Below are 16,624 nucleotides of genomic sequence, written 5' to 3'. Positions count from 1 at the left end.
TTCAGAGCTCAGCTTTGAAGCCTTTTAACCCTGCTTTTATAAGGTTGTAACCCATTCACCTCTCCTCAATTGTTGAATGATTTTAGCTTATTAACTGCACTCAAATATTTCCTGAGGTGGCTGGTTGGTTAGCTGTCAGCTAAGTTAATCCAGCACATACTGTGAAAAATGTTATTTATTTTATGGTTTCATTTAAAAACCTAACTTGACGTGACCGTCAAGTACTTTTCTGACCCTGTTCACCCAAATAAGCTGACTTGGAAAACCTTGGTCCTTGTGCCTTGTCGGCTGAAGAATTTAGAATCAACCTCCATCCAAAAAAGGTTATTTTTGTCAAATACTAAGAATAAAACAGATAACAATTTGAAATAGAAAACAATTTATAAAATAATTGCTTTTTAATTTGTGTGCCAACAGGAAATTATGGATCGCATTTATAAGAATATTATGACCAAAGTGGAAGACATGAATAGTATACAGCGGACTCTCTTTGTTATTGCTTACAATTACAAAATGGAACAGATGTCCTTGGGTTGTAGCACGCCTATCTGTGATTGGTAGGATATAAATGATCTAAGTTACTTTATATTAACAAATGTATATCAGTTATGTAATATTACATATAAAAATAATCATGTCTTATAGAGAATAAAGATATAGACAATCAAGAATAAATAGGGCTAGAGAATTCCAGATGTTCACCACTGTCTGAGAAGTAGTTCCTTCATAACATAATGAGTGTCCCCTTGCACCACAACTAAATCCCTTAGTTCAAGATTCCCCTGATTGAGTGAAATATCTTTTCAACATCACCTTGTCAAGCACCTCAAAATCTTGTATTTTTTCAATAAGATTATAACTCATTCTTCTAAACACTGATGAATCACTAATCAACCTATTTATTCATTCTTGCTAAATCAACCTCTTTATGCCAGGAATGAGTGTAGTTAATAGAAACACTGAAAATAGGAGCAGGACTAAGCCATTTGGCTCTTTTGAGCCTGCTGCACCATTCAGGTATGATCATGATTGATCATTCAACTCCGTATACTGTTCCAACTTTAACTTCATTGTCTTTGATCCCTTCTAGCCCTAAGAACCAAATATAACTCTTCCTTGATAACATTGTATTTTGTCCTCAACTGCCTTCTGTGGCAGATAATTCCACAAGCTCACCATTCTTTGGATGAAGAAATTTATCCTTTAGTCCTAAATGGCCTACCCATATTCTTAGCGTGACCCCTGTTTCAGGACTGCCTGGTCATCGGGAACAGCTTTCCTGTTTTTACTTTGCCTAGTCTTTGCTATTCTTTATTTCCACCCAAACTGATTTCACATCATGATTTATTGCATCTTTTTCACTCTTCACCATTGCAGTGATACTAATAACAATGACACCCCACCATCCCCACTTGTGTCTACACTTCCAAATGTCGAATGCACTTCTGAGTGTTAAGTTCCCAGTTGTCGTCACCTTGCGATCATATCTCTGTGATACCTATCAAGTTATGTTTATTCATTGCTATTTTTGCCATCAACTCATCTGTCTTGTTAGAAAAACTGTTTGCATTCAAATAGAGAGGCTTGTGTTTTCTATCCCTTTCTGTTACACTTTGATTATCATTTGTCTCTTCAGTACTCTGCACCTGTGCTTTCTGTTGCTTTTCGATGTTTTTTAAGCTTCCCTTCAATTGAACCCTTCTCCCAATAATTTGTTTAAAGCCCTAGTTAAACGGTTCACCAGGATACTGGTCCCATATGGTTCAGCTGAAGTCTATCCCAAAGGAAAAGTGGTAGGAATTCAGATATGCTACAGATAGCCACACCGATTCAACAACTTTAGATGCTCATTTCAGTAGTCTTGTTACCTGTTACATATGTAAAATAAGTACCATAGCCTTGTAACTGTTGGCACGCAGCAACACCCAGGAAATTTACAAGGACTTAATCGTTATGACTTATGCATACATTTTCCTTCGAATTCTAAACAGATGATTTGTTTTAACATCAAGTGCAGTAACATCCAGTCAAATTCATAAGTTTCAGCAAAATATGTAGAACATGAAGGATGATAAACCTCATAAATATATCCATTTGGTATCAGAAAACTAATAAGCAAGCTTTTTTCGGGCTGTTTCAGTGTATCCTTCACAAATACCAGCTTTCCCTATTCAAGGCAAAAGTTTAACATTTTGGCCACTACTGATTTTCTGGTTTCTAAATTCTCATTCTGAGATCAAAGCTATTTGTCAATATTATGGTGCTAGATATCTCTTTAAGTGTTCAGATATTGCTGCTAAATTTTCCATTATTTACAAATGCAGAAAACTGTCCAATTTACATTTACAACTCTTCTCACCTGTGCGTGGATGGGTAATCCCAAATGGGACTCTCTTGGGATTCTGTCCGTTCCTAGCATCCAAAAGACAGTGTTTGCATCTGTCTTCTCATGGATAAAGACTGAACTGTGAAAAATAGCTCGCTGTTCATATAAATTAGTTGACTTATTCCTTTAAAAATTCACATCAAACTAAAACTTTGCTTTGAAGTATTGAATAAAATTACGTTGTAAAGAATCCAAAGTTATTTCACAGTTGAACAAGACCACATGTGTTTTGCCTCTTCCAAGGCAAATGAGCAGGTTATTGCTGAGCAGGTGCTGCTTGATAGCACTGTTGGTGACACCTTCCATCACTTTACTGATAATCGAGCGGTAATTGGTCGGGTTGGATTAATCCTGCTCTTTACATACAGGATATACGTGGGCAATTTTCCACATTGTCGGGTAGATACCAAAGTATATCCTGTATGTAAAGAGCAGGACAAATCCAACCTAGCCAATTACCGCCCCATTAGTCTACTCTTGATCATGAATAAGATAATGGAAGATGTCAATCAACAGTGCTATCAAGCAGCACCTGCTCAGCAGTAACCTACTCAGTGACACCCAGTTTGGGCTCCGCCAGGGCCAATTAGCTCCTGACCTCATTACAGCCTTGGTTCAAACGTGGACAAAAGAGCACAATACTATACCAGAGATGAGCTGAGAGTGGCAGCCCTTGACATCAAGGGTGCATTTGACTGGGTGTGGCATCAAGGAGCCCTAGCAAAACTGGAATCAGTGGGTATCAGGGGGCAAATTCTCTGGTGGTTGGAGTCATACCTGACATATAGGAAGGTGGTAGTGGTTGTTGGAGGTCAATCACCTTGGCAGGAGTTCCTCAGGGTAGCGTCCTAGGCCCAACCATCTTCAGCTGCTTCAATCTATCTTTCATAAGGTCAGAAGTGGGGATGTTCGCCAGTGATTGCACAATGAACAGCACCATTCACGACTCCTCAGATACTGAAGCAGTCCACGTTCAAATGCAACAAGATCTGGACAATATCCAGGCTTGGGCTGACCAGGGACAAGTGACATTCGTGCCACCCAAATGCTAGGCTATGACCATCATGGATGAACCTCCGCCCCTTGGCATTCAACAGTGTTAACATTACTGAATTCCCCACTATTAACATTGTTACCGTTGTCCCGAAGCTCAACTAGACTCACCACAGAAACACAGTGGCTGCAAGAAAACACCAGAAGCTAGGGATACTGTGATGAGTAACTCCCCTCCTGACGACTCAATGCCTATCCACCATCTACAAGGCACAAGTCAGGAGTGTGACGGAATACTTCCCACTTGCCTGGATGAGTGCAGCCCCAACAACATTCAAGAAGCTTGACACCGTCCAGGACAAAGCAACCCACTTGATTGGCACTACATCCACAAGCAACCACTCCCTCCACCAGCAACGTTCAGTAGCAGCAGTGTGTACTATCTACAAGATGCACTGCAAAAATTCACCCAAAGATCCTCAGACAGCACCTTCCAAACCCAGGACCACTTCCACTTAGGGCAAGGGCTGCAGATATATGGTAACACCACCACCTCCAAGCCACTCACCATCCTGAATTAGATATTACAGCGCTGTTTCTTCACTGTCACTGGAATTCTCTTCCTAATGGCATTGTTGGTCAACCCACAGCAGGTGGACTAAAGCAGTTCACCACCACCTTCTCAAGGGCAACTAGGCTCGGGAAATAAATGCTGGCCAGCCAACGACGCCCATGTCCCACAAATGAATATTTTTTGAAAAAAATTGCTAACCCAGTAGCATGTTTCTCATTTATGGATGTTTGCTCAAATCCAATCATGGCCCAATGGTGCTAAATTTTTCTGGTTCTTAATCAAGGTCCAAAGTTTGTATCTAGTCCAAGCCAAATTCTACTTTCCAAATTCCTCACCTTTTCTCTATACATCAAAGCAAGCCACTGAAATATTCAGATGTTTTTTTGTTATTTATTGATTTGACTTCCAATTCTGTTTTCACTTGCTTCCTAACTTTTACAATGTACAGAATCTGAATTAGGAGTTTATCTCATTCACTTGTCCTTTGCTCATGTTGTCTCTTCATCCATCGCTCCATGCATGAACTCCAGTTCATTATCTTTGCTAGTCCCTATTATCATGGAATCTTACTGCCATACATTACTGCCCATTCCCTCTGTTTTCCTTATCTTCCATGTTACCATTGGTGCCAGAGATGCTTAGGACAGTGCCCTTCTTAAGCCTCTGTTTGCTGCACTTGTTCCTCATTTACAAAATCATTCTTAAAGCTTACTCATTAGAAACATGTTCTGCTACTGTCCCAGTTTCTATCGCCTTAAATCTAATCCCCACTTGTCTTGTCATGCTTTACTGTTGCCAACAAGGTTTCTGTTGTTGTTTCTACTATTGCTGGCAAAGTTTTCTCATCTGTCTATTCCATTTTGTTATTGCTTCTAAGTTGACGAGTAGTTTGTTGGTTGCTCATGTCTAATCTAATATTTGACTTGAAGAAAGAAATTCTAATATTTTATTTCTATAGGTTGATTTTCCGAAAAATACGTTCATTATTAGGAGGAAAAACTCGGCTCATTCTGTGTGGGGGTGCTCCATTGTCACCATCTACACAAACTTTCATGAACATCTGCTTCTGCTGCCCTGTTGGACAAGGATATGGATTAACGGAGACTTGTGGAGCAGGGACTATTAGTGATGGTTAGTTATTTTACAAAATCTTTCCTTCCTTCTTTCCTTCCTTCCTTCCTTCCTTCTTTCCTTCTTTCCTTCTTCCTGGAGCTGTCTGTTTTGTTCAGCGTCTCTAAGCTTGTGTGCTTTTAACGTTAAAAATAAAGTTCAATGAAACCAAGGTAGCTAATGAACTGATAATGTGGTAGTATTGATGCTGAACTAGTAATGCAGTGACCCATATAATTTATGGAGATTCAGACTCAAATTCCACTATGTTACATTGTGAGACTTGGATTCAAAATAATCTACAATTCAAAGGCTAATAATGATCATTTAAGCCATTGTTAATTATTGTGAAAGAAAATGTCTTGTTCACTAATGCCCTTTTTGAGGACAATACTTGCCTTCCCTACCTGGTCTGGTCTACAGATGACTGCAGACAGACATCAATATAGTCAACTCTTAATTGTTCTCTGAAATGGCCTAGCAAACAACTTAAAGTCTCCAAAAATGGAATGAAATACGACACAACATCATTGACGTACATACCAGAAACAACAGTGGCAAACTCAGGTCTGTTGATGCTGCAAAGTTGCCCTTCCGACAGCTGGGGGCTAGTTTTATATTAGAAGCTCTGTGTCTCAGACTAGTCAAACAATAGCCTCATATAGTCATAGTCTCAAAATCATAGCTTGCTGACAATGTCAGAGATACAACCAACTCAATTCCCAAGTATGACCTGTCCCATTAGACTCGGCAGAGTTGGCGGTACAATGATAATCAAATGGGAGGGAGTCCTCAATATTGATTGCAAACCGCATAAAGTCTCATGGCCGTGTCAAGCATTGGCAAGGAAAATTTGTATCACACAGTGCTTACCTTCCTCGGTTGGTAAATTAATATTTCTCCATGCTAAATACTAGGAAGAAGCACTGAGTGGCATGGGCACAACATGCGAAGGACTTTAGTGTCCTTTACCAAGAATGCTTGGTAGGATCACTAATGACTGAGTTTGTTCAGTCCTAAAGGACATAGCTGCTGGTTTGAATCAGCATCGGGTGATATGAAACCAACAAGTGAAAAGAACATCTCATCTCCATCTGTCTGCCTGCCCCTGTTAATTCAGCTGTTTATGAAAGTATTGGTAAACGTGACCACTGTACTGTCCTGGTGGAGGACAATATCCTGTCTGCACATCATGTTGTGTGGCAGTTTTACTGCATTAATGGGATAGATTTTGAACAGATATAGCAACTCAGTTCTGGGCATTCATGATACATTTATGGTTATCACTATTAGAATACTCAAACATAACCTGCAACCTCTTCACCTGCATACCTCCCACTCTATCGTTACCATCAAGCCAGGAGAACAACTCTGGTTCAGTAAAGAGTGCATGACCACATGCCTGGATCAACACCAGGCATATCTAAGTTGTAAACCTGGTGAAACTATAACACAGGACTGCTTGCATCCCAAACAGCATATGCAGGTAATAAAAGGTGCGTCCACAATGAATAGATCAAGATCAAGTTCAAGGTCTGTAGTCCTGCCACATCCAATCGTGAACCGTGGTGGATAGTTAAATAATTCACTGGAAGAGGAGGTTCCAATGGAATCCTCATTCTTTATGATTAACAACAATTCCTTGAAAGGAGGAGGTCCCAACTGAACTTGCAACCACTTGTTCCAAGCATTTAAATGATAAGCTTTATTTCAGTAATGTTTTGGTACAGGGTATATTCGTGCTAATGTGATTTGCATAGTTAGGAACATCTGGATATTGGATGTATTTTGTTCACTAATGGGGTGTTTCCATGAAGATTTTTCTTCCAGCATTTTTCATTCACTTTTTTGCATTCAAATCACACAAGTTTTGAAGCGCAGCCCCTTCGTCAGGTGCAGAGAGAGAGCAGAGCACACAGACCAGAGTTTATAGGCAGAGAGATCAGAAGATCATACAATTGGTGTGAGTGGAGTGTCAGATGAGTTTCTACAGGTGATCAGGAATGATAAATGGTGAGTCAAGTGTCAACAGCTGAATAACCAGTGAATGGATGACCTATAATCGGATTAAGTGAGGCAGAAAGATAATTACAAAAATCTATGAATAAGGTGGTGCTGGAGACAAAATAAATGATTTGTAGCTGTTGGCACTTCAGTACCAGGTAAATAAACCATAAGGACCAAAAAATAATTTAAAATTATATGAGAATTTTCCTACTAACTTAAATATCTTCAATTCATGTGAAAGAGAAACATTGATTTCTTGACAAGTTGCTCATCTTGGAAACTTCTGCAGATGTCTGTTTAAAAGACATTTGGATAAGTACATGAATAGGAAAGGTTTGGAGGGATGTGGGCCAGGAGCAGGCAGGTGGGACTAGTTTAGTTTGGGATTATGTTCAGCATGGATTGTTTGGACTGAAAGGTCTGTTTCTGTGCTGTATGTCTCTATGACTGGAATCACATGCCAAATTCAAAACTTTGTACAAACTAATTAAGGTGGAGCAACCATAACAATATTTTAAAGTGATGCTATCAAAACCGGACAGTGAGGAAGATTTTGCAGATACAGAACAGTATGGTGGGGTCACCTGTGGCACGGCGTGAATGCAAGATCAGGGTTGAGGCCATTTTCATGTGTACAGAACTTGGCTATATGTCTCTGCTTGGCAATTCTGCGTTGTTGTGTATCTCAAAGTCCGCCTTGGAGGGCACCTGCCCAAAGATCAGAGTCTGAATGCCCTTGACCACTGAAGTACTCCCTGACTGGGAGGGAACATTCCTGTCTAGCAATTGTTGCGCGGTTTCCTTTCATCCATTGCCATAGCATCTGCATTGTTTCACCAATATACTATGCCTTGGAGCAGCCTTGCCTGCAGCGTATGAGAGAGACAACATTGGCCAAGTCACATGAGTGTCTGCTGTGTACGTGGTGGCTGGTGTTCCCATGTGTAATGGTGGTATCCATGTCGATGACCTGACATGTCTTGCAAAGTTTGCCATGGCAGGGTGGTATGGTGTTGCGGTTGATATTGTCCCGAAGGCTGGGTAGTTTGCTGCGAGCAAGGGCCTGTTCAAGGTTTGGCACTTGTTTGAAGGTGAAAAGCAGAGGCGTAGGGAAGATCTTGATAAGATGCTCATTGTCATTGATGGCATGTTGAAGGCTGCGAAGAACATGACATAGTTGCTGCACTCCAGGCAAGTACTGGATGACAAAGGGTACTCTATTGGTCATATTCTGCCTCTGTCTTCCGAGGAGGTCGTTGTGGTTTTTCGCTGTGGCACGTCTGAACTGGCAATCGATGAGTTGAGCAACGTATCCTGTTCTTGAGGGTGTCCTTCAATGTCTCCAGGTGTCCGTCACGTTCCCCCTCATCTGAGCAGATCCTGTGTATGCACAAGGCTCTCCCCTTGATCCTTCTGCCTATAAACACTGGGTCTGTGTGCTCTGCTGTCTCACTGCAGCTGATGATGGGGCTGTGCTCCAAAAGCTTGTGTGATTTCAAATAAACCTGTTGGACTATAAGCTGGTGTCATGTGACTTCTGATTTTGTCCATCCCAGTCCAACACTGGCACCTTCACATTATATTTTGCTAAACCTATATTACAAAGAGCAAAGGTGTCATGTTTTGATGCGTATCTTGGCTATATTATGGTGAGAACCGAAAAATCTTGAGTTTTGATTCCATTCTTGTTACTGGTAATGAAATGTGAGTAATTGTGTCAACACGTGGTGTATTCAGAAGTTACTGACCAAATGTCTTCCCTGTTGTGTAGGAACGCGATGCAACAATGTAGAATGTAAATTGAAGACTAAATATCTTAAGACAAAATGTTAATATTTTTAACTCATTTTGTAAAATTTGTGCTTGCTTACTCACTATGCTGTGAAAGAATAGTGGATTTTTTTCTAAACAACAAATTGGACTTTGCTAAAAATGTTTTCTTTTGTCAGGAAAACCCTTCAATAATTTGTACATTATTTGTGTAATTATCACATCAGCTTCATTGTGAAAGATTTCGACCAAAGCACAAACTAGATAATGACATTTCCATTAACCTTTTGGGGAAAACAAAACTCACTGTCAAAAACATTTTCATAAAAGTTCAAATTTGCAAAATATTAATCGAATACTCTTGGATAGACTTTATGAAATATAGGTTGTCAACTCAGGATTTTACAACATATTTAAGAAATGAATACTTTTTTTCATCCTAACACTAAGAATGTAAGACAGTGAAGGACAGCGATTGGGAAAGCAAGTCTATATTTAACTGTCTTAATAATGTATTATAACATCTTCACAAAGATTTATAAAATCATTTAATTCATATATGTTTTAATTTTAGTATTTGACTACACCACTGGTCGTGTTGGAGCTCCACTACCATGCTGTGAGATTACACTAAAAAACTGGGAAGAAGGTGAGCAATGTCACTTCAAAGAAAGGAATACAGAATTTCCAGTAAGAAATAAAAAACTTAATTTCAGGTTTGTTACATCCAAGAAAGCAAATGTATTTTAGTAGTACTTTCCATGAAAGAATTGTAATATTTGCAGCCATGCTAATTTATAGTTCATTCCAGCCAAGGATTATAATATTTCATTACCGTTATGATCCCAGTTGGCTTTGTTATTGGACATGTCAGATCCCAGACAGATCCTGGCTTAATAGATCATATTTTTATTTGTTTTGGTTTTAGCAAAGTGGTTTCTTACTGAAACATAAGCATGTAATGCTGCAGATTTTGCTTCAACAATCAAACAAACGTTTACTAACCAAGGAATTAATGATAAAATGTACTAAACCAAACCATTACTTGTAATGCACATTCAAAGATTTTTAACCACATTGTAGAACTTTAATCCCATTAATCTCCAAAACACCGTTTTTTCCCTCTATTCATTTGTGGTATGTGGGTGTTGCTGGCTGGCCAGCATTTCTTGCCCATCCCTAGTTGCCCTTGAATGTGGTGATGAGCTGCCTTCTCAAACTGCTGGAGTTCTCCTGCTGTAGGTTGACCCACAATATTTCCAAGTCAGGATGGTGAATGTCTTGAAGGGAACTTGGAGATGGTGGTACTCCCATATATCTGCAGCCCTTGCCCTTTCAGATGGAAGCAGTCGTGTGTTTGGAAGGTACTGTTTGAGGATCTTTGGTGAATTTCTGCAGTGCATCTTGTAGATAATACACGTTGGTATTACTGAGCATCGGTGGTGGAGTGAATGGATGCTTGTGGATGTAGTGCCAATCAAGTGGGCTGCTTTGTCCTGGGTGGTGTCAAGCTTCTTGAATGTTGGGGCTGCACTCATCCAGTCAAGTGGGGAGTATTCCATCACACTCCTGACTTGTGCCTTGTAGATGGTGGACAGGCTTTGATGCGTCAGGAGTTGAGTTACTCACCACAGTATACCTAGCTTCTGGCCTGCTCTGTAGCCACTGTTTGTGGTGAGTCCAGTTGAGTCTCTGATAACACCCAGGATGTTGATAGTGGGGGATTCAGTGATGGTAATACCATTGTATGCCAAGGGCTGGTGGTTAGGTTGTCTCTTATTGGTGATGGTCATAGCCCGGCATTTGTATGGCACGAATGTCACTGCCCCTGGTCAGCCCAAGCCTGGATATTGTCCAGATCTTGTTGCATTTGAACATGGACAGCTTCAGTGTCTGAGGAGTCGCAAATAGTGCTGAACATTGTGCAATCGTTGGCAAACATCCCCACTTCTGACCTTATGATTGTGGGAAGATCATTGAAGCAGCTGAAGATAGTTGGGCCTAGGACACTACCCTGAGAAACTCCTTCAGAGATGTTGTGGAGCTGATATGATTAACCTCCCACAACCACGACCATCTTCCAATGTGTCAGATATGACTCCACCCACCGGAGAGATTCCAGTTTTGCTAGGGCTCCTTGATGCCACACTCAGTCGAATGCTCCCTTGATATCAAGGGGCTGTCACACTCACTTCAACCTCTGGAATTCAGCTCTTTTGTCCATTTTTGAACTAAGGCTGTAATGAGGTCAGGAGCTGAGTGGCTCTGGTGGAATCCAAACTAGGCGTCATTGAGCAGGTTATTTCTGAGTAGGTGCTGCTTGATAGTGCTGTTGATGACACCTTCCATCACTTCACTGATGCTCGAGAGTATACTGATGGGGCGGTAATTGGCCAGGTTGGATTTGTCCTGCTTTTTATATACAGGACATATTTGGGCAATTTTCCACATTGTTGGGTAGATACCAGTGTTGTAACTGTACTGGAACAGCTTGGCAAGGTTAGCAGCAAGTTCTGGAGTACACCTCTTCCGTGCTATTGCTGGAATGTTATCAGGGCCCGTAGCCTTTGCAGTATCCACTGTCTCCAACCATTTCTTGATATCACGTGAAGTGAATCGAATTAGCTGAAGACTGGTACCTGTAATGCTGGGGACCACTGGAGGAGGCAGAGATGGATCATCCATTCGGCACTTCTGGCTGAAGATTGCTGCAAATGCTTCAACCTTATCTTTTGCACTGATGTGCTGAGTTCTTCCATCAGTGAGGATGGGGATATTTGTGGATCCACCTCCTCCAGTGAGTTGTTTAATTGTCCACAAGCATTCACGACTGGATGTGGCGGGACTGCAGAGCTTCGATCTGATCTGTTGGTTGTGGGATCACTTAGCTCTGTCTATCACTTGCTGCTTATGCTGTTTGGCTTGCAAGTAGTCCTGTTTGGTGGCCTCACAAGATTGTTACCTCATCTTCAGGTATCCCTGATACTGCTGCTGGCATGCTCTCCTGCACTCTCCGTTGAACCAGGGTTGATCCCCTGCTTGATGGTACTGCTTGAGTGGGGGATATGCTGGGCCATGAGGTTACAGATTGTGCTGCTGTTGATGTCCCACAGTGCCTCACGGATGCCCAATCTTGAGTTGCTAAATCTATGCAAAGTCTGTCCCATTTAGCACGGTGATAGTGCCAAACAACCTGATGGAAGTTATTCTCTGTGTGAAGGCGGGACTTCATCTCCACAAGGACTGTGCAATGGTCACTCTTACCGATACTGTCATGGATAGATGGCAGCAGGCAGATTAGTAAGGATGAGGTCAAGTATGTTTTTCCACCTTGTTGAATCATAGAATCATAAAATCCCTACAGTGTGGAAACAGGCCCTTCGGCCCAACAAGTCCACACCGAACCTCAGAGCATCCCAACCAGACCCATCCCCCTATAACCCACCTAATCTACACATCCCTGTGGGCAATTTAGCATGGCCAATCCACCTAACCTGCACATCTTTGGACTGTGGGAGGAAACCGGAGCACCCGGAGGAAACCCATGCAGACGTGGGGAGAATGTGCAAACTCCACACAGACGGTCGCCCAAGGCTGAGAATCGAACCCAGGTCCCTGGAGCTGTGAGGCAGCAGTGCTAACCACTGAGCCACTGTGCCGCCTGTTGGTTCCCTCACCACCTGCCGCAGACCCAGTGTAGCAGCTATGTCCTTTAGGACCCGACCAGCTCAATCAGTAGTAGTGCTGCCGAGCCACTCTTGGTGGTGGACGTTGAAATCCCCCACCCAGAGTACATTTTGTGCCCTTGCCCATCCGCAGTGCTTCCTCTAAGTGTTGTTCAACATTGAGGAATACTGATTCATCCACTGAGGCAGGACGGTATGTGGTAATCAACAGGAGCTTTCCTTGCCCATGTTTAACCTGAAGCCATGAGACTTCATGGGGTCCGGAGTCAATGTTGAGGACTCCTAGCGCAACACCCTCCCGACTGTATACCACTATGCCACCACCTCTGCTGGGTCTGTCCTGCCAGTGGGACAGGACATGTCTAGGGATGGTGATGGTGGTGCCTGGGACATTATCTGTAAGGTATGATTCTGTGAGTATGACAGTGTCAGGCTGTTGCTTAACTAGTCTGTGAGACAGCTCTCCCAATTATGGCACTAACCCCCAGCTGTTAGTGAGGAGGACTTTGCAGGGTCGACAGGGCTGTTTCCGCAGTTGTCTTTTCCAGTACCTAGGTTGATGCCAGGTGAAAATAAACAAACAGCTAATGTATAGTGCCCAAAATATACTCCTGGTTTGTTCCTAAAGCAGCACTCGTAAAATACACCAGAGGCACACTATCTAACACCTCAGTAGGTTTCAAGTCATTTGTGTCTTCAACTTTTAGATTGGGACTTCAAATAGCTTCTTCTTGGAGCTATCACAAACCTGCAAAAATGTGCTCAGTTTTAAGTAACTTCTTCAGGGTTTTATCCCAATACTTCTTGTCTGGGACTGACCGTCTACGGCAACATAGTTCATTATATGCCATTCATTTTTCAGGAAAACTTGTATACACGGCCATCCTATTCAGAGAACTTCACAGGACTGCCCAAAAATCAAAGTAAAAATTGAAACCCAAAGGTCTCCCTGTCTAAACTATGGATGTTTCTGTTTAGCTAAAAGTATTTCCATAAGTGTCTCTAACAACCTTGAATTGCCAGTAATTGATTTCAAATATATGTAAATCTCAATGTTTATATCACAGTAGGCAACAACAATATGGATTTTTGCAGTGACTTTCACACCATGGGACATCACAATATGGTTGACAGGAGACAACAAGGTGCAGAGCTGGGTGAACAGCGCAGGCCAAGCAGCATCATAGGAGCAGAAAGGCTGACGTTTCGGGCCTAGACCCTTCTTCAGAAGTGGGGGAGGGGAAGGGGGTTCTGAAATAAATAGGGAGAGAGGGGGAGAGGATAGGTGGAGAGGAAACACAGGTCGAAGAGGCGGGAATGGAGCCAGTAAAGGTGAGTGTAGGTGGGGAGTTAGGGAGGGGATAGGTCAGTCCAGGGAGGACGGACAGGTCAAGGGGGCGGGATGAGGTTAGTAGGTAGGAGATGGGGGTGTGGCTTGAGGTGGGAGGAGGTGATAGGTGGGAGGAAGAACAGGTTAGGGAGGCGGGGACGAGCTGGGCTGGTTTTGGGATGTGGTAGGGGGAGGGGAGATTTTGAAGCTGGTGAAATCCACATTGAGACCATTGGGCTGCAGGGTTCCCAAGTGGAATATGAGTTGCTGTTCCTGCAACCTTTGGGTGGCATCGTTGTGGCACTGCAGGAGGCCCAGGATGGACATGTCGTCTGAAGAATGGGAGGGAGAGTTGAAATGGTTCGCGACTGGGAGGTGCAGTTGTTTATTGCGAACCGAGTGTAGGTGTTCTGCAAAGCGGTCCCCGAGCCTCCGCTTGGTTTCCCCGATGTAGAGGAGGCCACAATGGGTACAGCGGATGCAGTATACCACATTAGCAGATGTGCAGGTGAACATCTGCTTGACGTGGAATCCGACCCCACCACCAAAGACATCTTTCCCTCCCCACCCTTATCTGCTTTCCGGAGGGACCACTCTCTCCGTGACTCCCTTGTCCGCTCCACACTCCCTTCCAGCCCCACCACACCCGGCACTTTTCCCTGCAACCGCAGGAAGTGCTACACCTGCCCCCATACCTCCTCCCTCACCCCCATCCCAGGCCCCAAGTAGACTTTCCACATCAAGCAGATGTTCACCTGCACATCTGCTAATGTGGTATACTGCATCCGCTGTACCCATTGTGGCCTCCTCTACATTGGGGAAACCAAGCGGAGGCTCGGGGACCGCTTTGCAGAACACCTACACTCGGTTCGCAATAAACAACTGCACCTCCCAGTCGCGAACCATTTCAACTCCCCCTCCCATTCCTCAGACGACATGTCCATCCTGGGCCTCCTGCAGTGCCACAACGATGCCACCCGAAGGTTGCAGGAACAGCAACTCGTATTCCGCTTGGGAACCCTGCAGCCCAACGGTATCAATGTGGATTTTACAAGCTTCAAAATCTCCCCTCCCCCTACCGCATTCCAAAACCAGCCCAGCTCATCCCCGCCTCCCTAACCTGTTCTTCCTCCTCCCACCTCAAGCCCCACCCCCATCTCCTACCTACTAACCTCATCCCGCCCCCTTGACCTGTCTGTCCTCCCTGGACTGACCTATCCCCTCCCTAACTCCCCACCTACACTCACCTTTACTGGCTCCGTCCCCGCCTCTTCGACCTGTCTGTTTCCTCTCCACCTATCCTCTCCTCTATCCATCTTCTATCCGCCTCCCCCTCTCTCCCTATTTATTTCAGCACCCCCTTCCCCTCCCCCATTTCTGATGAACGGCCCGAAACGTCAGCCTTTCTGTTCCTATGATGCTGCTTGGCCTGCTGTGTTCATCCAGCTCTGCACCTTGTTGTCTCGGATTCTCCAGCATCTGCAGTTCCTACTATCTATGGTTGACAGGAACAGCTTTCAAGCAAAGGTTAATGTAAGGTTATTTGAGAAGGTATTAGGATACACGATCAAACTGGTAGCTTTCAAAGAGGTGCAGAGGTTTAGGGAGGGTAATGGAGTGAATAAAATCAGTTGCATAAGAAACCAGAATTGGAAGAGTACAGAGATCTTCAAGAGTTGCAACGCTAGTGAAGGTTAGAGAGATCAGGAGCCTTAATACCATGGAAGGAATTGGAAACAAAGATGTGAATTATTAAAATAAATGCACTGACAGATTGAGCCAGTATAGATCTGTGTGCACCAGAATGATCTGTGAACAAGATTTAGTGCAAGTTAGGTTGAGTGAAAAGGTTTTGGATAACTTTATTTATGGAAAATGCAAGATAATGGGCAGACCAGGATAGATAGCACTGGAGTGGTCAGGTCTAAAAGTGACAAAAGCATGGATGTAGATGAGCTATGGTATGGGTGAAAGCAGATCATGTTGTCATAGAAAGTGAACAGTTTTGTGATAAAGGATAAAGGGTTGGAAGCTAAGCTGAAGATTAAAAAGATACAAACACTCTTTCAGCTACAAATGCTGACTGGTGACTGGAATGGAGTTGATGATTAAGGAACTAAGTTTGTGGTGGGGAATAAAGATATTGGACAGAATTTAGTGGAGCTCACTGGACTGGCCAAGATAACAGGCTGGCCAAGGCAATTAAGTGAGAGGTCTAGTATCCACCTCTCAGTGCTGAGATAAAGAATGGTATCCCACATATAGTGAGGTTGGAAAAGGCTCAGTATGAGAAATGCACCTGCTAGCAACAGGATGTCAGTTAAGCTTGTTAAAAAGCCACCTAAGACCAATTATCCCCAGGGCAGCCAGAATTTAATAGTGGCTCAAGGATTTAACAAGATTCTCCCATAGGTCTCCCAGACCCACAAAGTCCCCAGGTAAACCCTGTTGAGTTAGTCAATGACCTGCCAGGGAAGGGAGTTGAAAGCCACTTCACCCTTTCATCTGACTCCCTTCCCAACCCCACTTAACTCTCTTCAGGGATCCAGTGAAAGCCTCCTGATTAGAAGCATCCACTGCCCTTGATGGTACTGCCAGTACAGAAGAGCTGGTGGCCTTTTACTGGTAGCGCTGGGGCTGGGGTTGGGGTAGGTGTAGGGGTAGGAGGCCTAGATTTACATCCCTGAGGATTTGATCAAGCAGATGGCTCAACACTGTCCAGGTGAGAGAGTGCCCATTTCAGGCCAAAATAGTAGCATCAGAGGAGC

The 16,624-nt window shown here is 43.3% G+C and overlaps 1 protein-coding gene across 2 annotated transcripts in view; it reads left to right on the top strand.

Moving 5' to 3' along the window:
- Positions 1–16,624, top strand: part of acsl3a (acyl-CoA synthetase long chain family member 3a) — a 111,511-nt gene that overhangs the window by 80,233 nt on the left and 14,654 nt on the right. For both annotated transcript variants that reach the window (XM_020528701.2, XM_048604247.1), the window contains 3 exons: positions 418–557; positions 4,912–5,084; positions 9,415–9,489. In XM_020528701.2, the coding sequence (XP_020384290.2) occupies positions 418–557; positions 4,912–5,084; positions 9,415–9,489 (388 nt within the window). The remainder of the gene's footprint in view (positions 1–417; positions 558–4,911; positions 5,085–9,414; positions 9,490–16,624) is intronic.

Source organism: Rhincodon typus, chromosome 13, assembly GCF_021869965.1.
Source record: "Rhincodon typus isolate 14 chromosome 13, sRhiTyp1.1, whole genome shotgun sequence".
Lineage (NCBI taxonomy): Eukaryota > Metazoa > Chordata > Chondrichthyes > Orectolobiformes > Rhincodontidae > Rhincodon > Rhincodon typus.
Note: the sequence above shows the minus strand (reverse complement) of the source record. Positions and strands in the feature narration are given on the sequence as shown.